Source organism: Carassius gibelio, chromosome B19 (assembly GCF_023724105.1).
Source record: "Carassius gibelio isolate Cgi1373 ecotype wild population from Czech Republic chromosome B19, carGib1.2-hapl.c, whole genome shotgun sequence".
Classification (NCBI taxonomy): Eukaryota; Metazoa; Chordata; class Actinopteri; order Cypriniformes; family Cyprinidae; genus Carassius; species Carassius gibelio.
In genome coordinates, this window is record NC_068414.1 from 25,671,328 (window position 1) to 25,695,147 (window position 23,820).

General features: G+C 37.8%; 1 protein-coding gene across 1 annotated transcript; it reads left to right on the plus strand.

Annotated features, from left to right (window-relative positions):
- Window positions 1-10,222: 10,222 nt before the first annotated feature.
- LOC127979126 (catenin beta-1) lies at window positions 10,223-23,456 on the plus strand. Its single transcript, XM_052584312.1, has 16 exons — window positions 10,223-10,398; window positions 17,423-17,472; window positions 18,010-18,234; window positions 18,355-18,608; window positions 19,049-19,287; window positions 19,436-19,637; window positions 19,731-19,875; window positions 19,963-20,066; window positions 20,146-20,484; window positions 20,560-20,718; window positions 20,801-20,920; window positions 21,031-21,181; window positions 21,369-21,490; window positions 21,593-21,653; window positions 22,321-22,552; window positions 22,638-23,456. The coding sequence occupies exons 2-15, from the start codon at window positions 17,460-17,462 to the stop codon at window positions 22,524-22,526; spliced, it is 2,340 nt and encodes a 779-aa protein (XP_052440272.1). The 5' UTR covers window positions 10,223-10,398; window positions 17,423-17,459; the 3' UTR covers window positions 22,527-22,552; window positions 22,638-23,456.
- Window positions 23,457-23,820: the final 364 nt, after the last annotated feature.

A 23,820-nucleotide genomic window follows, 5' to 3' on the forward strand; every position in this document is an offset into this window, starting at 1 on the left:
AAAAAAGTAATGACAGATCAGCCAATCAGCTTCATAGGTTGCAAAAAGCATAGAAATAAGAGAATAAGATGTGACTAGAAATTCATGTTTGTGAATGCCCATCACTAATATATTTGCTCTGCATTCAAATGTGAAAATTGAAAAAGTTTCAAATATAAAACTGCATAATTTTATAGTTACTGCAGTGCGCTTTTACGTATTTTTTATAATTGTAATATGTTTTAATCTATTTAATGAATATGACCATTGATGCTAATATGGCATTTGAAAAAAAACAAAAAAACTTTAAACAATCGTGCTTTACCAATTTTTTTAATGTAACATTGCAATGAATATCAGGTTACAATAAAGGACAAAACATAGATGAATACAAAGCAAGCAAGAAAAAAATAAAGACTCGATGACAAAAAAGAAAACAAAAAGGAAGCTGGGGGTGGACAAAGGCAGAAGCGTCTGGCTGCAGAGAGAAAGAAAACAAGAGAGACGCTTTTGTGAGGAGAGGGTGCGGAGCTTCGCAGAGGTGAGTCAATGTGACAGCCGAAAGAGAGAGTGTCGGTCTGTGTCTGTGTGCAGAGTAAACCCTTTAGTCCTGCGACCCCGCTCTTCTTTAGCCGAGCACTGGGGCCACACTATTTCCCTAATCCACCCGCTCTAAAGCGACCGACAGGCCACTCACAAACGCTTTAATGCACAGCAGCCTTTAGGCACAGGGTCATTAACATGATATTATCTCCAGACACAGACTAGAGTGTGTGTGTGTGTGTATGTGTGTGTGTTTGTTTAGTGTGTAAGCTACACTGGTCCTTTCATTGCTATCTCAGTCTGAAAAGACCGAATGTTACAGTCTGACTGTATGTAGCGAGGAGATACTTTGTTTTTATATTGTGTGCAAAAGCAGTGCTGGAGCAAGTGCATTTAAGTGATACCATGTTATTAGGTTTTGGGATAATACTGGGCATGTGTAGATCAATAAATGTGTTTCTAGTCCTAATAACACACTTTAATATTACAATGATGCTAATTATTATACCTGGAAAGCACATTAAATGTTTAGGTGGATATAATATAGATTTCTTTAAGCATTACACACCTAATTACTGGTTGTCCCTTCAAAATGCATGACATTACAATTGTGAGTCTAAGCATATTGAAGCTGTTTGTGAGTCCTTTAATTCTATAATAATGTAATATGTTTTAAAATATAGTGTATTAAGTAATTTGTCTTTATTTTATTAGGACTACTCCAGTGGTGTGACCTGGAATTCTCCCTGTAAGTTGGCCTAAATATTTCTGATATATTTTTCTTTTTATGTAATATAAAACGAATGCTCCTTATATCATTTTCTGTGCTAAGGGAGTCTGTTTCTGGCTTTCCCAGCTCTAAGCCCATGCTGTGCACAGTTGGGGGGCCTGAAGCTCCAGCAGCCACTTATTTAGGGATAGAAAAGCGAAATCTTTCGTCTTCCAGCCTCACTTTCTTTTTACAAAGCCATTGAGAACTGAACACGGTCTTGGTCTGCTTACTAATTTTCTTAAGTTTCTTAAGTTTAACGTAATTGTATGTCCTTCTGGACCTGGACGTCAAACCCGGAACAGGAGAATCTAGTTTGAGTTAATCGACATGCAGATATTCCAGCCATTTCACGACTAGCTTGGAATAATATATATATATTTATGAGGATGAGATGAAGATCTCAGGTATGTAAAGTTATGGGTTCATGGGTTCAGTCATAACTAATTCTGTGTAACGGAACGCTATTGAGCTGCTAATATTTGAGGATTCCCACTTATTATAGAAGCATAATGATAAAATGGGTTCGAGGAGATTCATCATAATTCGATCAATGTGGTACCTGAGGTAGAATTGTACAGCTGTTAGAAGCTGATCAATATTTGTCTCACCTCTCTGCGTGTGCAGTATAAGAGCAGCTTTGTGGCGAAATACCATTTAAAGTCAGCATATGCTCTCATTTTCATATTCTTGTTGGCTCGAGTTCAAATCCTTGCCATAGTGGAGAGTCTGGGATGTTTGGTTTGGTGGGAAGCCAATGCTGAAAATGCCATAATAGTCACTGCGGGCCTAGCAGCAACTAAATTTACAACCTATTCAGAACACATGAATATGGGTTTGAATACAAGGCTAAATTGTTTGAAATTTCTCTAGTCTAAATCTGTGATTTAAAATCAACCCTCAAAAAAGAAAAGAAAAAAAAAACACTTTCCTCAGCTAGGTGAAAAGGAAACCATGACAAAGAAGTGCATCTGTGAGTGCAATATATTCAAATTGTAAATCGTAGTCTTTGTAGTATCTTTGTGCTGTTAGATTCATCACAAGCAAGGGCATGCATGAAATGGGCTGTTTCGCTACACGTTGCATTATATAAGTTTAGGCTGATTACAAGGCTTTAATGCAAACTGTTATTAGATGAAAGACAATTTATAATCCATCGTATCAATCTAGAAGGAACACAAGAACATTGGTATAAGACAGATTGTGACAAACAATGTAACTGCCTTAATACATGTAAAAAAATTGCCTTTACCAATTAGGTAATATATATATATATATATATATATATATATATATATATATATATATATATATATATATACACACACACATTTTCTTGTTTAAAAGTGTGCAATGTTCTTTTACTAATTACTGTACATTAACATTTGATATTTCAAAAGAATAAATGGCTTTATGATGTTTCTCTTTAAAAACATTTTTATCTCCCACCTGAAGTCTTCTATTTCTGTGCAACGAAGAACACCTCAATAATTTGAATCTTTATACAGAGTAGATCTGACATTTTCTTTACAACCCCCCCCCCCCCTCACCCCAGTTCAAACATCAAACATTTCAAGAGAAAGACTGTAATAAAAACAATTTAACGTTATATAATTTTGTCAATTACGTTGCTGCATGTGAAAATAGGCAGCATAATATTGGGAGTCTACGTGATTTTATATTTAAAGAATGACACAGCTTTGATCTCTGCATTTTTCTCATTTGTGAATGTCTAACATTAAGGCACACGATGTCCTGCGCCTACAGCTCTGAATCATACAAACAAATAGCCAAGTAGCCAATCAGAAACTGTTATTATGTGTTTAGGTGATTTACTAACCAATCAGAATTGTGCAGGGGAGACTGAAACTGTGCTGGCTTGAAAGAGGTGCAATTTGAAATATAATTACCAGCAGAATAATTAAAATAATTTAGTTCATTTCGTACCACAGGTTATGCAACCCTTTTGAAGCATTAAGATTAATCAAGGAAAACCACAGCTATAATTGGAATAATGTCAGACAAAATAGCACATTTAGTATAAAAATAAAGGCCTGCTGTAGGGAACACTATTCATCTAAATTGATCCTGTTGCCCTACATTTTCACTCAGAACTGAACATCAACTGTTTGTCCTTCTATAAAGTCAGGCAGCAAAATGGAATTTATGTTTCCTTTGATATAAAATGAGGCCTTCATCTCAAAGGCTGTTGAGTCCAAGGGCATCTTGAAGTGATGGGCTATACTGGGTATTCTTATATGGTATAATACAATCTGAAAAGGCACAGACATCAATTTTCATTTATTTTCCAGCCCTTTTTTTCTGTCAAGGTTGGCGCTAGATGAGGTCATCTTTCCAGCAGCGGCTAAGAAAGCTTGTGTGTATATTGAAGATACGTGGATGTCTTATGGACACGTCTTGATGCCAAGGTTATGCTGACAGTATAAGTGTGTGAGTGAGGATTGTATGTGTGACGAGATTTTAGCTTTACCCCCTTCTTTAATCAACACACACAATAAACAAAGATAGGAAATTCCCCAGCAATTCTGTTAACCTTTCCATGGGAGCTCATGTTGAGTGTAGCATTTGTAAAATAAGCCTATTCACATTGATGTTAAATGTGTGTGAACATGTGTAAACAACTAATTAAAATTATACTTATTTTCTTAGAAAAATCTAACAGAGACGTGATACGTTGCATTCAGAAATTTGGGGTATAGGAGATTCTTTCAAAAATTTACAAAGAAATTAATTAGTTGATGCTTTTAAATAGCAAGGACACATTGAATTGATCAAAAGTGACAGTAATTATATTCAGAATGTTTATAATTAGATATTTATAATAATTAAATATGTATGTATAATGTTTATAAACAGATAATTTATAATTTCAAATAAATGCTGTACTTTAATCCTGAAAAAAGGTATTACGGTTTACAGAAAAATAAGTACCACATACTTCCATACTGATAATAAATATATATATTTTTTAATGTATTTATTTTATTTTTTTATTTTTGAGTAGCAAATCAGAATATTAAAATGATTTCTGAAGGATCATGTGACACTGAAGCCTGGAGCAATGATGCTGAAAATACAGTTTTGTGTATTAATTACATTTTCAAATATATTAAAATAGAATATGGTTCTTTTAGTTTATAATAATATTTCACAATATTGCTGTTTTACTCAAGTCTACAGCCTTGAGAGGCTTCTTTCAAACGATATACAGAATATTTGCATTTTGTTAGCAAAATTGCATCTGTTTTTTACTACAGTCTATAAATAATGCAAAGTGCAGCATCTGTCACAGGATGATGTCCTATTTTTTGACGCATATACAAGCGTTGTGAAAGCCGACAGCGGCAGTGTGAATGATGCTGATCAGAGGAAGAACATCTAGTTATGCTGTATTGAAGTAAAATCCAGCAGCAGGCTTCATTTCATTCTCTGAGACGGAAATACACATGCACAGTTTAGATCTGATTCTGGATGTGATTATGTGTGAGGGATGAGGAGGAGGAGGAGGAGGAGGAGGATGTGAAATGGAGATAAATAATTTCAGCGATATAGCTTTCACAATGCTTGTGCTCATTCACCCTCTCTCACTCACTCACTCACGCACATAAGATCTATTCCAGGAAATTAATTTATTTTTAGTAGAACTGGTATGCTTTTAATTACCAGCATAACTGTCGATGACTTATTGGAGGGAAAATAAAGGAGAAATTTCACAAGATTGACACTGGTTAAAATATTTCATAAAACCACAGGAAGTGACTATAAGGTTTACTGTAAATTGCATAAAGCTAACACACCGAATAATGCATAATTTCTAAATATTTGCAAAACAATGCATTTCAGATATATTGAACAATATCTGCTTACTTTGTGGTTTCTGTTGTCCAAACGTTCCCTCGCATTTTTAATTCAGTTCTTTTTCAGTTTTAACTAAGCTAAAAAATCTCCCATAAACGGGTTAAAGTGGTGTATAAAACAGAACAATGGGGCCATTTCTAAATGTTCGTGTTTGTTGGTTTTGACTGGTAACAGTTTGTGTTCCACTATGCTGCTTTTTAATTGATTTTCTATGTAAACATGAGCTAGACATGCATTTTTGACTGTCATTTTTCTCTCTCTATTCTTCAGTGTCCTGCACATTTTTAAGATGCCATGTCGAGTTAAAAGAAGTTCAGCTCCATTTTTCCATTCTTAAACATTGTGGTTTTGCAGTTGAATACTTTTGCACCAAAGTCTGCCACAAACAGTCAGTTTGCACCAATCATTTTTTATGGATTGTATTGCGCTGCTTTTATGTGAACATCCACCATCGCTCGGCAAATTCATTGTACTGTGCATGAGCCGTTCATAATTCTGCTCCGATCCATCTCAGATTTTTCCAAACACAAGAACACATTTAGTGAAAACAGGCCTCAAAAAAGGCATATAATATCATGAATCCCGTGCAGAGAGGAGTGTGCATTTGTTTGTAGGCTTGTGTTCAAAATATGGATGGTAAAAGAGTGATAAATATAATGAATAGAGACTGCTAAATAGAAATAATAGACAGACTCCTTATCCAAGCATAATCCTGCATTCTTTTCTGGCCAAACATCCCGCTGTTCATTTGAAGAGCTGCGATGCCAGCCGAGCCCCCTCACTTCTCCGCTCACACATTACCAAAACTCCAGGGTTGCGTCATTTACCAAAAAGCACAAAAAATCTATCTGAAGCCCTCTTTTTCAATAAAGAGCATAAAGTTTTTTTTCCCTTTTGTGCCAAGTCCTTGTACTCCTTTCACACTGGCCACCAAACCATGCCTAATGGCTCCTGGGGAGAAGAGGCCCAGATTGCAGCGTCTTTTCCCGACAAAAAGAGCTTAGAAAACTAGGCTTAAAATTTCAGGGTGCCACCCCCGCCAACCCACCCCTCCTGGAGCGCGCATATGCCCCTTCTATCCCAGGAGAAACAAGAGATGAACTCAGAAATGGCTGCGAACGGTGAACGTGAGCAACCACAGTCACTTTGGGTTATATGCTGTAAATCAAATTCTTTTTTATATACTGCAGGTGAACATCTGGGCTGCTTATATGTGAATCTGACCCATCAAGAATGGAAGAAATGGCACTTTATTATGGGTAAGATTTTGCTTGAATACATTCGATACATTCATGTTTTGCTGTTGTGGGTTTGGAGTAGAAATCAAAGATGAAGATATTTTATTCAAGAGCATCACAGTTTTCAAGAGTGGACCATGAAAGGTTCAACAGATATGGCATATTTTTGGAATGCAGCATGTGATGTAGAAACCAAGATGGCAAAATGAACTTGGTGATGAAAGTGATGAAATGATGAAAATGGATTCAGCTTGCATATAAAGTAATGAAATGGATTTCATAAGATTGATTAAATAGCACCTTGAATGATTATTTTGAGCACTTTTGAATTTTCATTATATTGAATAAAAATGTGAAGCTTAGGTTGTGACTGCACTGAGGACCAAATGTTAATAATAGTAAAACACTAAAATACCTTGTTTTATTTTTTACCAGTCAGTGGGTCTGTACGAGAAAAACATATTACTAAAGGATGCTTTAATTAAAATTATTTAGCTATAGGATGGAAAATATATATCAGAAGATATGATAAAAACTAGTGCATGTGTGTGTGTGTGTGTGTGAGAGAGAGAGAGAGAGTATATGAATGTCTGCAAACTGAGCATGAGCAGAAGGAAAGGATTAGATCATACATTTAGAGAGGATGAGAGAGAAAAGGGACAATAGTCAAGCAGTGTATAAATGAGACCAATGGGAAAGTCTCTGTATAGTGTATTGACCATATAGACTATACTTCCATTAGGAATATGCTTAGTGGGAAAATACATGCCAAAAAAGGACAGACGGAGAGGTTTTTTAATCCTAACTGCATCTGTTTGTTCATTACAATACCTTATTACATGTTCACAAGCATGCAGATGACAATATTGCATGAATAATGTTTAATCCAACCACATACAAGAGTTTATTTAGTGAAGCGCAGCATTGTCGAAGCTTTATACGAAGAGGCCGATTCCTTACATCTGCTCTGCTGCACGCACACACATCTCCACCTTTTAAGGCAAGGAGATGAGAATTGATTGATTTTCTACTAGGTTTAAGGTGTGCTCTGGTTTTTAAGAAGATCCTTTCAAAAAAAGTAAAAGACAAAGACAGTTCTGTGAAAGCAGAACAAGATATGGAGTCTATTTTAAGATGACTCGAGGAGCCAGCTCCTTCGATTTCTGTGGCGTTTATGCTGTTCATGTAAATGTGATTTAAGGTGAAGCTAACTTGGCATCAATATCGATAATTCATCTTCTTTTTATTGCATACCATCTGCAATCGATCTGTGCTTGCTAATCTTCATTACAAAGGCCTCAGTCTCACTGATTTCCTAAGGACACACAATGTCGATGTGGGATTGTGTAATTTGCATTACATAAAAAAAAGAATGTGATGAGAAAAAAGACAACAATAATAGAATTCATATTTGTTCCATATTTGTCTGATAAACCACATCACAAAGAAAACCTTAAATAGATAGTATTTTTTTATTCTTTAATTTATGACAAATAATCTATTTATACAGTGAAATAATTAGTTATAGAAAATATGTTTACGGCATTTATTGCCTAAAAAATGAATGAATCATGGATTATTTGTCATGCAATTTTATAACACAGTTTTGATTTACATTTCATATTTAAATTGTTGATTAGGTTTTTAAATGCTTTTTAAACTCCAGAGTTACTTACTTTACTGTTAAAATGGTTAATGCTAAAAAATATGTTTTTGCGTAATGCTAAAATGGCATCAGATCCACTCCAATATAAAATAAACACTTAAATAAATATTTCCTTAAAATTCTCAAAAGCAAAATTGTAAGATGTAACAACATCAATATTTTTCTAGGGTATAGTTTCTGTATCAGTAGACAGACAGATTCTGTAGGTCACAGTGAATTTGGCAAGTCTGGGGAATGGCGTGTTAGGGAAATAGGGAACAGGAGGAGGTTATTAAAATATGACTGTTCGATTTTTAGTTGACTACCTCACACCTGGTACTCTCAGCATGAACTGAAAGTGAGGTGTACCTCTTACCAATAATAATAATAAATAAATAAACGGCTAAATAAAAAATGAAAGCTTTCTTTTCTTTTCTTTTTTACTATAAAGCTGCATGTACTTTTTTCATTTATATTCCATTATGTAACAGCAACATGTTAATGATTTCATTTCCAAATAATTTTAATAATAATGCAATTACCAGCCCTATAGAGTTTTATTTATGTATTTATTTAAGGTGAAAAGGCCCATAATATAAGAGATCCTATCTGTTTTGGGAGCGGGTCATGGGGGTTGGTCTGATGAAAGGCATAAAGCACTTAAAGTTGTTAAGGGCACTCCCACCATTCAGAAGCACTTAGTGTGGCCACTCCCCAAAATCTGCACACACAATTACCATTGGAGGGTGATATGGAAACACACACAAGCACTTACAAACACTATTGCTTTTAATTAATAAACTGATGACATTTCACAGGTCTTTTGTTATACTGGATTTAAAATGAATGTACTGACTGTTTTTATGTGTGTCTCTATAAAACAATGGGATCTCTAAATTGCATCCATCCCAAGGCATATTCCTATTAAAATGATGAATATTTACTTGCTGTTGAATGTAATTGTGCTTGTCATCACCTGTTTAACATTTATATTAAGGGAAATTTATGTTTTCTTGTCAGAAGCGCTAAATAGGCTAACTTTTTTTTTTTACCTCTGCATGTTGAATAGTGTCATGAATGAGTACTGTACACACACACACACACACAAAAAACATCTGCAGAATACATAGTGATTAAACCTGCCTCCTTAATCACCGTGTTAGACAGCTGCTGTTTAAATCTGTAAGTCTCAATTATCTTATTTAATACATTTGTTAATTTCTCATTTGGAGTCTGCTGTGTGTTCCATTAGATTTTAATCTGCCAGTTTTTAAACATGATATGTGAATTTCAGATGGAAATGAATTCTGTTTATCTTTGATTGTTAAAATAATAAAAACATCCAGAATATTTAGATAGCATGTGAGCTTTTTTATGCCTTTATTATTTTATATCTGCTGTTGGATTTGAATTGTTAAATGCCTTTGAAAACAGGAAATAATGCACATTATTTTAGGCTACTTAGGCCAGGTAAAATCACACACACACACACACACACACACAAAAACTTTAAAGGCAAACAGCTATTTGCTAAAGTAAAAATAATATAGTGTTTTTAATTATTATTATTATTATTTATTTCAGTAACAGCTACTTACTATTCCACTTAAATTAAATAGCGATCACTCTTCATCAACAACAAAATGTACAGTGACAGATGTAGGTTTTACTGCTTGAGCAAAACTGTTACATTGTTTATTTTTTCCGTTTTAGTCCTAATGTTTTAACAAAGATAAAGCAGTAGGCTATAAAATGTTTCAAGAAACGTAGTTATAATACAAAATGGGGTAACTCAAGTTAACCATCCTGCAGCACGAGCAGCGTTTGCTCTAACCCTAATACAACTGTTACCTTTGTATAGCTGCTCCCGACATCCCATTCAAAACACCCACATTCCAACCTAATGGACGCACCTCGCCCTTCCTGTAGCTGCTATATTACTCCGCGCATATCACATTCCCGGTGTCGACTAAAGAACTTCTAGATCTCAGACGAGGTACTTGGAACATAAAAAAGTATTTAATGATTATCACATGTCACTTTATATATATGTATATTTCTAACGCTTAGCTTCATGCTGTTCTAAGCCGCTGCTGCGCCCTAGTTTTTCGCATGCGGTAGGATACATGAACTGCATTCCTCGTATAAGAGCTGCGTCTGAGCGACGCCATTTTAAGGTCTATATTCACATCAGCGCGGAAGGTTTGCAGCGCCGCTAACGCAAGAGAGTCGCGACCCGTCCGGGAATCTCACCGGCTGGCTTGGCTGTTTCATTCCTACTCGGATACCGACGCGTTGGTCAGGCTTCGCCGGCCAAACAAAGGAGTTCATCTTTAGAATTTCAGGTAACGTTAAGCGTTTTAAACGCGGAATGATACAATTCCTAGTAGTTTTGAGATCGGAGCATCGGGAGGATCTTCCCAGGGTTTTCCATGCTCAACCTGAGGCTGGATCTACCTTCCGCGAACTGAATACTTAAATTCGCCTTGTTTAGGTTTTTACTCTTATTTTATGCTTGTATTGATCTAAATTGCAGGTTTATACACACCGCACATTGACTCTTGTGTTTGTTTACTGTAACGTTAGCTCCGCGCACACTGGCTAACGTTAGCTTTCATTCAGGTCTATGGCTCGAGCAGCGAGCTAACCGCAGATCTCAAAACGATAAACAGTGTTGGTAATAACACATGATTTCACCTGGGACTCTCCGTGTTGGTTTTCACACTAATATTATAACGTTACACTTGTGTTTGTAAACCGCATCGTGATTTAATTTCCTCAGCTTCAACAGTTTATGTCGTCAGAAGTATCGTACCGGGGAACTTTTATTTGTGCTTGTCTTTTACAAATAGTAATGGAAACCGAGCCGATCGATTATGATCGTTGTAGTCCGTAAGATTTTCAAGTCAGTCGGGTGAAAGTATGTCAGCAAGAAAATCAATAGTTTATCCATTCGTGAGAATGGAGAAAATCAGTTTTACCTTTTATTTGTAAAATCTTTTCAGTCCTGTTGCATAACTATGTAAGTTACGTGTTCGTCAGCTTAAAAGAGTGTAATGGAAACCCCTAATTCAGTTTGAAGTGATCAGACGTTAGGTTGAAATGAGTTAACGTATCTAAAGTGGTTTTCTTGAAAGGTGTTGCTGGATAAATTGTCAATTCATTTTGTTTGAGAGGATAACCGTGATTTGTGATGAAGATGAATTGTCCTGGTTTTGGCGTCTCCTCACGGATTTGGTTTGATGAATTATAATCGCATTTCTCTGTCCGATAGATCGGAGTCGAAACATTTCAGGGTTCATTACTCTTCCTCGAAACAAAGGTCCTGGTGGCCGAATTCCTGCGTGCTTTCAAGAGGGACTCGGGTTTATCTGCTCCCAGAGTCCGGGGCAGCTGTTTCACACACTTTAGTTAAACGTCCCCACCTTGAGGCTCGGTAAGAGCTGACCTCAGATCAGCTCCGCTGGAGGAAGTGTGGGCGGGGCTAAAGTCCGACGGCAACGTGTGGTCTGGAAACTGAAGAAGGTCGAAACTTTTCCACGATTACGCGTGTGTGGTCGCGTTTTCAGCGGCGAATGTATTATGAGTTTCGTACCTGTGTGGGAAATACCCTCAGAAGTCTGTTTAAAAACAAACTTGGTTTCCCATAATGAGCATAAATGCCGGGTTTATGGACTAAGATAAGAAAATGATCTGGAACATAATTTGGGCTTGTTTACTAAGGATGTCTTCATGCTGCTTTAAGCAAACCTAAGATATTGCTCGTCTAATATACATACGTGTTTGCTTTTGTAAATTATATTAAATGCTTTCAACAAGATTGTTTAGAGGAGTTGTTAACCCAAAAACAAAACTTGACACTCGCCCTTATGTTTCAAACTTGCATGACTTTGCCAAAAGTAGTATATTCACTTTCATTGTATTGAGGAAAAAGAAAAAGATTCAGTGGAATCGAATACATAATAAATAGTTAGCTTTCTAGTGTGAAAAGGGCTGCAAGTTCTGCTTAATATCGGTTATTTTTTGTTATTAAGAAACCCTACGATTGTGAATCCGAATAGGAGTTTGTAATGAAGTAAATGGTCTTAAAGGGACAGTCCACTCAAAACTACCAGAGAACCACTTCTTGAATCCTTGTTGTAAATATGCTGTCAAACGATTAATCAAATCCGAAATAAGTTTGTGCTCATAATATTTGTGTGTGTATGGTGTATATTCGTTTACACCGTATATATTTAGAAAATATTTACATATACATCTTGATATAAATATACACTGTTTATAAATATTTAATGAGCAGCATTTTTATTAAATATGCATGTGTGCACGCGTGTGTATTTATACATATACATAATAAATATACAAACTGCACTCACATTATTTAAACTAAGTTTTATTTTGGATATGATTCATCATTTGCACTAATTGTAAACCCTTTTTTTTTTTTTTTTTTTTTTTTTTTTTTTTGCACCAGCCCTGTGCAGCAACATTTCAGATTCTGTTAACAGGATACAGTGACTAAACCTTAAATGAGCCCATCAAGAGGGCTAATCAGAAGGCCTTCCTTTACTTTGAAGGTTCAGTTTCCAAATCTGTCCCATAATCACACAGTGATTCGTCTGCACGTCCGCCTCCCGTGCGCCTGTATGGAATGCTGACTGGTGCTGCAAGGAAAACCCTGTAAATTTATGTCTGACTCCCTTCAGTGTTTATTGTCTGGTAAATTAATTCCAGGTCAGTCTCACCACTGTGGAGGACTACACATGCATTTTGCATAAACTACCACAGCTGCCTCTGTTTGCTCTCAAATCATCCCTCTGCCTTCACATGCACCCTTAAAAAGCCTAATTTATTAACATTGGCACAACTTCACAGTGACTTATTTCCCGCTAGTGGGGTCTTTCAGTGCAGGCCTGTATTTGAAGCGCTGTATCTTGTGTCATGCAGACAAACACACACACAGGAAAGGAATGTCCATCGCTGACTGCAGGATGTTATCATAAGCAAGGTTTTCTGTAAATGCCTGTATGTGAAAGCAGCTCTTGATGTTATATTTTGGAGGGTCATGTCGAAATTTTCTGCTACAGTAGTGCTTTAGAATGCTGTACGTACCAAGGTGGTTTTTTTGATGACACTGTGATTCTGCAGCTTCATCATTAAAAGCGGTTCTCACTCAGCCGTATGTTCTCAGACAGCCTGGATGCTCATCCAGCTGAGAACCAGCACTTAACCTACTTGCAGAGGGTTGCAATTTAGCACAAGAGCTGGAGTGCATGTGACTTGAGCTGTGTTCTGATTCACACAGTCTCTGCACCCGTGACCGTGGGACATCTGTAGAAGTTCAATTTACTTGACGACAACTTTATTCATTTTAGAATAACCTGCAGTGTCCTCGAATGTAAAATTTTTAAGTTCTGGAATTTCTTTACACGTTAATTCAGTTGCAAATACACTTGTTGTACCTTCTGATTTTAGATTTTTACAATGTTTAAATAGGTTTTGCAGATCTTTACCAAAAATGTAAGCAGATTTCCAAATATACTTTTTAAATAAAGTACCTAATGCAATTCAGTGAGTTTAAGTTTGTCATAAATAACCTCTAAATTTAACGATTTTTAAATATTTAATACAGATTTTATTTTTATGATTACAATAATAATGTTCTAGCTTTAAAAGCACTTATTGGTGTGCAAATTTTCCTGTCGCTTATTACACTTGTTCCCAGTGACACTGCATAGATTCTTAGTGGTCAGCCGATGTGATATTAGGGATTTTTTTTTCTGTATTGATGATATCCGGAGGAATTTTAATTATATCCATGAGCTTGCATGGCGCATTAGTTCACTGTATCTGTTTAACAATTGTCATTATTATTCAAACTGTTAAAGTAAACTTGTGTAAAAAAAAAAAAAAAAAAAAATTGTTTGATTTAGTAATAGAAAGTGCAAATGTCATTCCTCATTCACTATTAGTATTCAGCAAATGCACGCTCCTATACTAAACAAGGCCATGAATATCTAACAAACATCTAGATTTTTTTTTTACTAATCTTGAAGGATATCTGCATTGGCTACCCAAGAATCCATATTGGTCGAGCACTAGGTAGTATTTGTAACTATTTAACTGTGTTCATAGTTGTAAACATAGACTGATCCCCTTTGCCACGTGATGCTCTTTCCTTCCACGGCACCAAATTAATTCTTCGGATGTTTGTTTGTGGTCGGGTTAACTCCACTGATTGATGTTGCCTAATGTGTAGTTAAGTTGGAAACGAGCCTTTCGGTTTCTTCCCATGTTGTCGCAGTATGTACTTTACATTTAACCCTGATATCATGACGCATATTGGGTCTTTTGTGGCTTGCAGGATGTGAAAGCTGATGTTCTCCGCTGCAGGAAGACAAGTTTTGTCAAAGTTTCCGTTTCCCAGGGTTGTCCACTTTCTCAACGTTTATTCTCTGAAAATGTCCCCTCAAGTCAGTAAGGCTGTTAATTAACCTCATTATATGGAAGAGTTTATACTGAGAGATGCGTTGATTTAGACTAGCTTTTAGTGTGTTTTTTTTTTTCTGTTTTTTTTTTTTTTTTGAGCCGAGAAGGGATGTTAGGCTCATTTAATTGATTAAATTGCTTTAGGCTCATGCAGGAAGGAAGACAATCCCTGAAGCAGACATGAGCAGTTTCCTATGGAAAGAAAAATCGACTGCTCTGGTTTGAGGCCAGCATGAGGAAACTTTCACGTTCTAAATGCTTGGCAGCTTTCATTTCGTTGTGGCATCTTTTCACGCTTCTAAATGTGTCCTCTACCCCATGAACTGGCATCACTAGCCTGAGGCTCTGCGCGAGACTCTGGAGAATTCTAGGCATCTGAGTTTTAGAGAGGTCATTATAGCCAGATTTAACTTCAGACACCTACATTTTCTCTAGCAAATGCATACTGTTTTAAAATGGTTTAAACTCTACCATTCAAGGGTTTGGGGTTCACGAAGATCTACTCAGCAAGGAGACCCACATTGTTGACAAAGGCTGATTTATACTTCTGAATCGAAACTAAGCCATAGGTTGTGCGTAGTACGTGCAGGCTGCGGCGTAGCCTGACGTGCCCCTCCCCAAAAATGTCACCGTGCTTATTGTGATTGGTCTGCTAGTACCCCTCCCTCAATAAGTATTTGCATTTTGTGTGTTTTGCACTTTAATATATTTTAATGTTACAAAATAAAAAAATCATAGAACAAGTGTCATCACTTATTATAAAATGTAGCATTACATTACTTTGTTGTCTGCGGCAAACAGTTGTTCTGCCATGGTTACAATTCCTTGTGGAGATTGAAAGAATGCCATCTTCTGCTGTTTTTATTTTTTATTCATTTCTTAAATGGTCTTTATTTGCCGCTGTTACGGCTGATGCTTCTCCAACAAACTGCTGCTGCTTCAGCTTTAGCCGTTGTCTGCGTTTACATGAGCAACATGCCCGTGGACACTGCAGGCTAGCGGTTTGCATGTGTACTGCACACTGACGCGGACAATGAACTCGGTAGTATAAATGGAAACCGATGTACATCCTATGGCATAGAGGCTGCGGCGTATGTCTGACGCAGAAGAAATATTTATTGGGCACCAAATCAGCATATCACAATGATTTCTGAGGGATCATGTTACTTAATCTTTAGCTTTACCACAAGAAGAAATCACATTTTAAAAATGGATTAAAAATAAGAACTTTTTATTATTGTTAGTATTGTAATATTAGTAACATGAAATCATAATTTAAAGAATGCAGCCTTAGTAAGCACAAGAGACTTAACCATTACAAAAGCTTACTGACCAAAGGTTTTGGTCGGGTATTTTTTTTTTTTTTTTTTTTTTTTTTTTTTCCTGTAGCATTCTTTAAATAAGTTAAAGCACAGAATAATGCTGTCAGCATTCTGTCACGTAAAATCCTCTCGGAAACGTCGCAGTCATTTACACTTAAGCATCTTGCAACATGAAGGTTGCATTTTTTTGACAGCGTGTCAAGTTAAAAATAGTCCAACTTAAAACCTGTCTTGAGGTCCCTGTGTTCTGTTCATTTGTTGCACTTAATCCAGATGCTTTTGAACAAGAATGTGTCTTGTTAATACCCATAGGAAAAGTCTGTTGTCTTTTTTTGTTTTTTTTAAATAAGTCATGCTTAATTGTAAATCGTCTACTCTACTCAACTTGAGTAAATAGTCTAGTTGGTGGTTCAGTATTTACTTCATACACTTTTGCTTTCTTGTAATCACTACTTTTGTGTGACCCTACTTGTTAGGGTATGTTCATTGTATTTCAGTTTAGGGGTGCTCCGATCACGATCGGCCGATCGTTAATGCGCATCTCGTCAGTAAAGCCGGTTTTCTAATCAGCGGTTAATTGCATCAGGTGCGTGGTTTCACATAGAGCAGCTGTTACTACACAGAGCCGTTGTTAATAGAGAAGATGCACCAAAAAACGCTGAAAATGAAGTGGATTTGCGCATCTTCTCTATTAACAACGGCTCTGTGTAGTAACAGCTGCTCTATGTGAAATCACACCTGATGGAATTAACGGCTCATTAGAAAACCGGATTTACTGATGAGATGCGCATAACGATCGGCCGATCGTGATCGGAGCACCCCTATTTCAGTTGGTTATAAATTACATATGTTTCTGTAGTGATTTAACCCCCCACCCCCTGAATATACAGTCGGGGGAGAGTTTTCAGCTTGAGTCACCTTTAAATTAATGGCTGATTACTCATAACCCAAAAAGGTCAATTTGGTAACACATTTTTTTGAAACTTGTTGCTTGTTTTCATTTTTCCTTTGTTTTTTTTTTTGTGTAATTTTGGTCCATCCCATTATCCCAGAATAATGGTCTGGAACCTATAGTGAAATTTGCTGCATTAATGGTGAAAGTGGTAAATCTGATTTTAAGTTAAGATCCTAATAAGCAATTTTAGATCGGTGTTGGTTTTTCCTCTGGCTGTTTAGAATCACATAATTTGTGGTGCTTGATGCTGTATTGTTTTCATCAGCTTTGGATGAATGAAGCTGACTAACCCCCTCAGCATGTTTTTACTGGCATTGCCAAGATGACTCACAGTCCCTTCTCCCTCTCTCGACTTCTCGCGTGACACCCTAAAGATTAAATGAGGGGAGTTTCCCCACAGTAAACACTACCTTTAGGGTCTGTAATGTAGATTAAAGCCTCTTTCTCGCTTGTAAAACAGCTGGTGTCTGAGGGGGAATAGACAAATGTTGCTGCTGATTTGTAAAATGGAGCTCTTTCTGGACCTTTCTATACTTGACTGGTTCTGTTATGTAGATAAATTTTTGTCCTTTTTATTGGTTTAATTTTATATTTTTTCAACAGGTTTGGACGTCACTCAGACTGAGGGATTGACACAACGATGGCTACCCAGTGTGAGTTTTTTTTTTTTTATATATGTATATGTATATATGTGTGTGTGTGTGTGTATATATATATATATATATATATATATATATATATGTATATGTATATGTATATGTATGTATGTGTGTGTGTTAACCTGTCAGTTTAACAAGTTTGTCCAATCACTGAAGCTTGACGCGGACACAAACACAGATGAACAGATAAAGAACTGGTTTATTTACTGAACTATTTCTGTTAACCCTCACAGACCCAATATATCGCAAAGAATACCAAATACTGTTTGTACTGCAATAGAACTGGAATTGTAATGGTGTAGAACTTATTCATGAAGAGAGCCTTTGCTGATATGGCAATAAAAAATAGTGGCAATGCTTTTATAGAGGGCATTGCAGCTGCAGGTGTTGAAATATTGAATATCTTAACTGCAAATTCAATGAGGTGTAAGAATATTGCACGATCATGAGACTTTAGAGTAGATTAAACAAGAAAATAGTTTGGAAGAACTTTAAATTGAATGTTTGACGTAGATGTATTATGTCCTGTAGCTGACCTTATGGAGCTTGATATGGCCATGGAGCAGGATCGTAAAGCTGCTGTCAGTCACTGGCAGCAGCAGTCCTACCTGGATTCAGGTATTCACTCTGGGGCCACCACCACAGCACCATCTCTGTCAGGCAAAGGCAACCCTGAGGAGGAGGATCTGGACAACCAGGTGCTCTTTGAGTGGGAGCAGGGCTTCAACCAGCCCTTCACACCTGAGCAGGTGGCAGGTATGTGGCTATATTTGCTTCCAACACGTGGTGTCTGCATTAGTTAAGAATGGAAGCCCCTCTAACTGGATATTTTTAGTCTTGCCCTTTTTCTGGCTGATCACAAACTTCCTCTCTTAGACCTGGATGGGCAGTATGCCATGACCCGTGCACAGCGTGTCCGTGCTGCCATGTTTCCTGAGACTCTCGATGAGGGCATGCAGATTACTTCTACCCAGTTTGACTCTACGCACCCCACCAATGTGCAGCGGCTGGCCGAGCCTTCCCAAATGCTCAAACATGCCGTTGTCAATCTCATTAACTACCAGGATGATGCTGAACTGGCCACCAGAGCAATCCCTGAGCTCACCAAACTTCTCAATGATGAGGACCAGGTTAGAAAAAAGTCCCATACCTCATGCTTGTTAAGCCATCAAAAATGTGATATTCTTTTACAAGACATGCTTTCCTGCTTCAGGGCACGTTTATTTGCAGCTGAAACCTAAAGATGGAAGATCTATTAGCAAAAAGAGCCTTCATTAAGATTATTTTTAGCCATATAGGGAAGCAATGACAGTTCTGTCTGAATCCCCTTAAGTTTTGCTTTTGGATGTCGTCATTTGCATAAGCTAGTGGTTTCCTGTTGGCAGATCTGAGATTGGTAGAGAAAATCACTGGTTTGAAGTGACCCTTGAAAGATTTCTGCATCTGACAAGCAAATTAGTCCCTTCACTCCTGATTTTCTCTGCAGTTACACTGCTAAATGACAAGTAAATGTCAAGCAAGTTCAAATCTGCTCAAGCTCACTTCCCTCCTATTCACTCTTCCTGTCCAGGTGGTGGTGAACAAAGCCGCAGTGATGGTGAACCAGCTCTCCAAGAAAGAGGCCTCTCGCCACGCCATCATGCGCTCTCCCCAGATGGTGTCGGCAATCGTGAGGACCATGCAGAACACCAATGATGTAGAGACTGCCCGTTGTACTGCCGGCACCTTACACAACCTGTCCCATCACAGAGAGGGCCTCCTCGCTATCTTTAAGTCAGGAGGAATTCCTGCCCTTGTCAAAATGCTCGGGTAAGAGCACCAAAGTAGAAAATCTGGCACACTGATGCTTTAGTGTTTTACTAGTCAGTTTGAACATCACGCTAAAGCTTTAATCCCTTTTGCTGTCTTGCTTGTACCAGTTCTCTACTAAATGGATCTCAAATTATTGGTTTTCCAGGTCCCCTGTTGATAGTGTGCTCTTCTATGCCATCACCACCCTTCACAACCTCCTGCTTCATCAGGAAGGTGCTAAAATGGCTGTCCGTCTAGCTGGAGGACTTCAGAAGATGGTGGCCCTGCTCAACAAAACCAATGTCAAATTCCTTGCCATCACCACAGACTGCTTGCAGATCCTGGCATATGGCAACCAGGAGAGCAAGGTACATGTATTGCATGAATTGGTCTTGCTAACTGGGGGGGGAGAATGTACTAGATGTTCTCATGTTAATTCGACTCCTCTCTTGCCACCACAGTTGATCATCCTGGCCAGTGGAGGACCTCAAGCTCTAGTCAACATCATGAGAACATATACCTATGAGAAACTGCTCTGGACCACAAGTCGTGTGCTGAAGGTGTTGTCTGTCTGCTCCAGCAACAAACCCGCCATTGTTGAGGCTGGTACGTTCATCTCTGCTTGTCCCGATTAAGGATGTGTTCATGTATGTTATATCAAGGTCCTATATTATGCTTCTATGTGTGTTTTAGGTGGTATGCAGGCTCTTGGCCTTCACTTGACTGATCCCAGTCAGCGTCTGGTTCAAAACTGCCTGTGGACTCTCAGAAACTTGTCAGATGCTGCCACCAAGCAGGTAAATTCATGTAAACCATTAACTGTTTGTGTTCTGAATATTTGCACAACTTTTATTAAAGTAACATTTTGCCTTGTAGGAAGGAATGGAAGGACTTCTTGGCACTCTGGTTCAGCTTCTTGCTTCCGATGACATCAATGTGGTCACATGTGCCGCCGGCATACTCTCCAACCTCACGTGTAACAACTACAAGAACAAGATGATGGTTTGCCAAGTGGGTGGAATCGAGGCCCTGGTCCGTACTGTTCTCAGAGCTGGCGACAGAGAGGACATCACCGAACCTGCTGTTTGTGCGCTACGCCATCTAACATCCAGACACCAAGATGCTGAGATGGCCCAGAATGCAGTGCGTCTTCACTACGGCCTGCCTGTAGTGGTCAAACTGCTGCACCCACCCTCACACTGGCCTTTAATTAAGGTATGTGGCCAGTTTTTCTGTGCGTGGTCTTTTGAAATATTGCACATTTTAACAAATCTTCCCACATTCTTCTAGGCCACAGTCGGGCTGATCCGTAATCTGGCATTATGCCCAGCCAATCACGCACCACTCCGTGAGCAGGGTGCAATTCCCCGGTTGGTCCAATTGCTGGTGAGGGCACACCAGGACACCCAAAGGCGCACTTCAATGGGTGGCACACAGCAACAGTTTGTGGTACGTTAAGTTTGGATTTTCTAGGCATTTTCTGTACTTTTAACATTTAATTTTCCTCTAATTGTCTGCTTGTAATACTCAGGAGGGAGTTCGCATGGAGGAGATTGTTGAAGGTTGCACTGGAGCACTTCATATCCTGGCCAGAGACGTACACAACAGAATCGTCATCAGGGGGCTCAACACCATCCCCTTATTCGTACAAGTATGTCTAACTTGCTGATTGCCTATGTCCGCCATTCTACATACAAGATGGCTGCTGTTGTGACCTCATAAACCTGCGAGGTTTTTCAAAGTGTTTCTTTTGCTCTGTAGCTGCTGTATTCTCCTATTGAGAATATCCAGCGAGTAGCAGCAGGAGTGTTGTGTGAGCTGGCTCAGGATAAAGAGGCAGCAGAGGCCATTGAGGCAGAAGGAGCCACAGCTCCTCTCACAGAGCTGCTGCACTCCAGGAACGAAGGAGTGGGTGAGTGACTGCCCCCTATTGACAGACACCATACAGCATTATAACAAAAAAGTCTCTTCATATCAGTGGACAAATCTTACCAATTTCTTTCTTTGGTGTGGATTATATTACTAACTGAAGGGTGTAAGAGGTCTAGGACACAGCTTTCTTTTAATCTTGACTCTCTTGTGTACTTATCTCTGTGTAGCCACATACGCTGCAGCAGTTCTGTTCCGCATGTCTGAGGATAAGCCTCAGGACTACAAGAAACGTCTTTCTGTGGAACTTACCAGCTCTCTTTTCAGAACGGAGCCCATGGCCTGGAACGAGGTACAAACATTCATCTGCTCTCAGATGAAGATCATTAAATCTTTATGAATCCACTTTTATAAACCAAAAATCCTCGTTGGGGTTTTTTTTTTTTTTTTTCAGACTGGTGACCTAGGCCTTGATATTGGTGCTCAGGGAGAGCCTCTTGGATACAGACCAGATGGTAAGACACTAATTTATAAATAAATTCAGTGGTTTATTAACCTTTTTATTATTTCATAAAATCATTCAAGTTAAGACAATTTAATCACATCAATCTATTCATGTAAATGTTTGATTTAAAGTTTAAAACTTCTTGATTGTAATTTTAATGTGTTTTTTTTTTTTTTTTTTTTTTTTTTTTGCTATTAAACTAATTTTAACTATCAAAAGTTAGTTTGATTTTTAATCACTTTCATAAATAACATGAATTAGTTTAAAATGCAATGTCTTTCAAATAAAAATGAATTATTTGTCTGTGTATTTATAATAGATTATGTATATACATGTATACGTTGGTGCTGTCAAACGATTAATCGCAACCAAAATGTTTTTGTTTACATCCTTGTGTATTGTGTATATAAATACACACCATAAATTCAGAAAATTGTGACATTTGTATTCATAATGTAGATCATATATAAATCTTGAATGTATAAATGTAAATTCTCAAATGTATACATGCATAATAAATATGCACTGTACATGCTATGTAAACTTTTTTTTTTTTTTTTTTTTTTTTTTTTTTTTTTTTGTGTGTGTGTGTTTGAAAGCATTTCATATATTTGAAAACACACTTGTGTATTTAGCCCTTTATTTAAACAAGACTCTCAATCTCTCATCCCTTTTAGACCCCAGCTATCGTTCTTTCCACTCTGGCTATGGTCAGGATGGTCTGGGTATGGATGGCATGCTGGAGCATGAGATGGTAGGCCACCATCCTGGAGCAGAGTACCCCGTAGAGGGATTGCCCGACTTGGGCCACACTCAGGACCTGATGGATGGCCTGCCCCCTACAGACTCCAATCAGCTGGCCTGGTTCGACACGGACCTCTAAACATTCACGGTCTACAAGTATGGATGGTAAGATGAGCTTCCAAAACTTGTTCTCTGTATTCTGCTTAAGTTTGAATGAAGTGAACATTAATGAACTTCTGTCTCTCCACAGCTGTATGTTGAATGAATCTGCATTGTGATTTGAAGAGTCGTGGAAGGTTTGCCAGAGGGTGGTCTAGTGTTTCAGAAAGTGCCTGACACACAACACGCACTTGTCGCAGACGAAAGAGACATATCTAATGGGGAAGTGGTGGATATGAGTCTCCTTTTATTGCTACGACCCCTTTTTTTTTTTTTTTGCCCTGGATGGAAAAATGCAAGTACAGAGGGATTGTGATGCGGATGCTGATGAGTGCACATGAAAAGGATCTTTTAAGATGGAACTTTTTTTAAACTATTTTTTTTCTTTTCCTTTACTTAGCCTTATCATGGTACTGACCCTAGCTTGATCTTTTTTTTGTTTCTGCCATTTTAATTTGTATTCCATATTTTTCTTTGTTTGTATGTTTTCTATAGTGTTAAGTTGTAGTGGAATTGCCTCATTGGTTTCTGGATCTTTATCACGTGCTAGTGTACAACACTAATCTCAGTTCCTATGTAATCTGACTGAAAGTGTAACAATGTGTAGCTTTTTTTTTATATGATCAGTTAAAATGGTGGTTGTTGGGAGTACAAAAAATTATATGCATTCTTACGAAGTTGAGCAAGGAGAAGCAGTTTTCAGTGTCACTGTTCCAAAAAGGGTGTGGATGCAGCAAGGGTGGGTGGGGCTTAGATGGGGTTTATGAGGTATACACAGAGACAGAAATCTTTTCTATGCTATCTGGAGGTAGTCTCTCTATTGAAGCAACGTCATTGTTTGTTAGCCTGTGTGGCTTCTTTTGGGAACATGGATAATGACATGGCTAACCAATAAAAGACTTTTATTCCATTGTGTTTTGTGTGATACCTAAATATGAAAGGCAAATACTGTGACTTTCATAAACTTAGACTTATACATTGCAGCTGGGTTCACGGGGACCTGAGTTCAATTCCCATCTCAAGGTCCTAAACTGGTCCCGCTCGCCTCCCTCTACCCAAAACTTTGCTGTCAACTCTCCACTGTCCTAAATGAAGGAATAAAAAGACCCAAAAATATAACTTAAAGTAATTAACACCATGTGAAAAGGAATGCTGTGTTTGTAGTAACAAGGTGGTCTTTAACTTCAAGTTTTCCATCCACAATGTTGGTGTCTGTAGTGGAAAAGTTAAATAAATTTTAAAAACCTAATATAATTTGGCTTGAGGCTGAAGGT

Bases quoted from the DNA above. Each gene is read 5' to 3' on its own strand.
- LOC127979126 (XM_052584312.1), top strand. The intron at 20,719-20,800 runs GTACGTTAAGTT...TGTAATACTCAG, and splicing joins GCACACAGCAACAGTTTGTG to GAGGGAGTTCGCATGGAGGA. The intron at 21,654-22,320 runs GTAAGACACTAA...CATCCCTTTTAG, and splicing joins TCTTGGATACAGACCAGATG to ACCCCAGCTATCGTTCTTTC.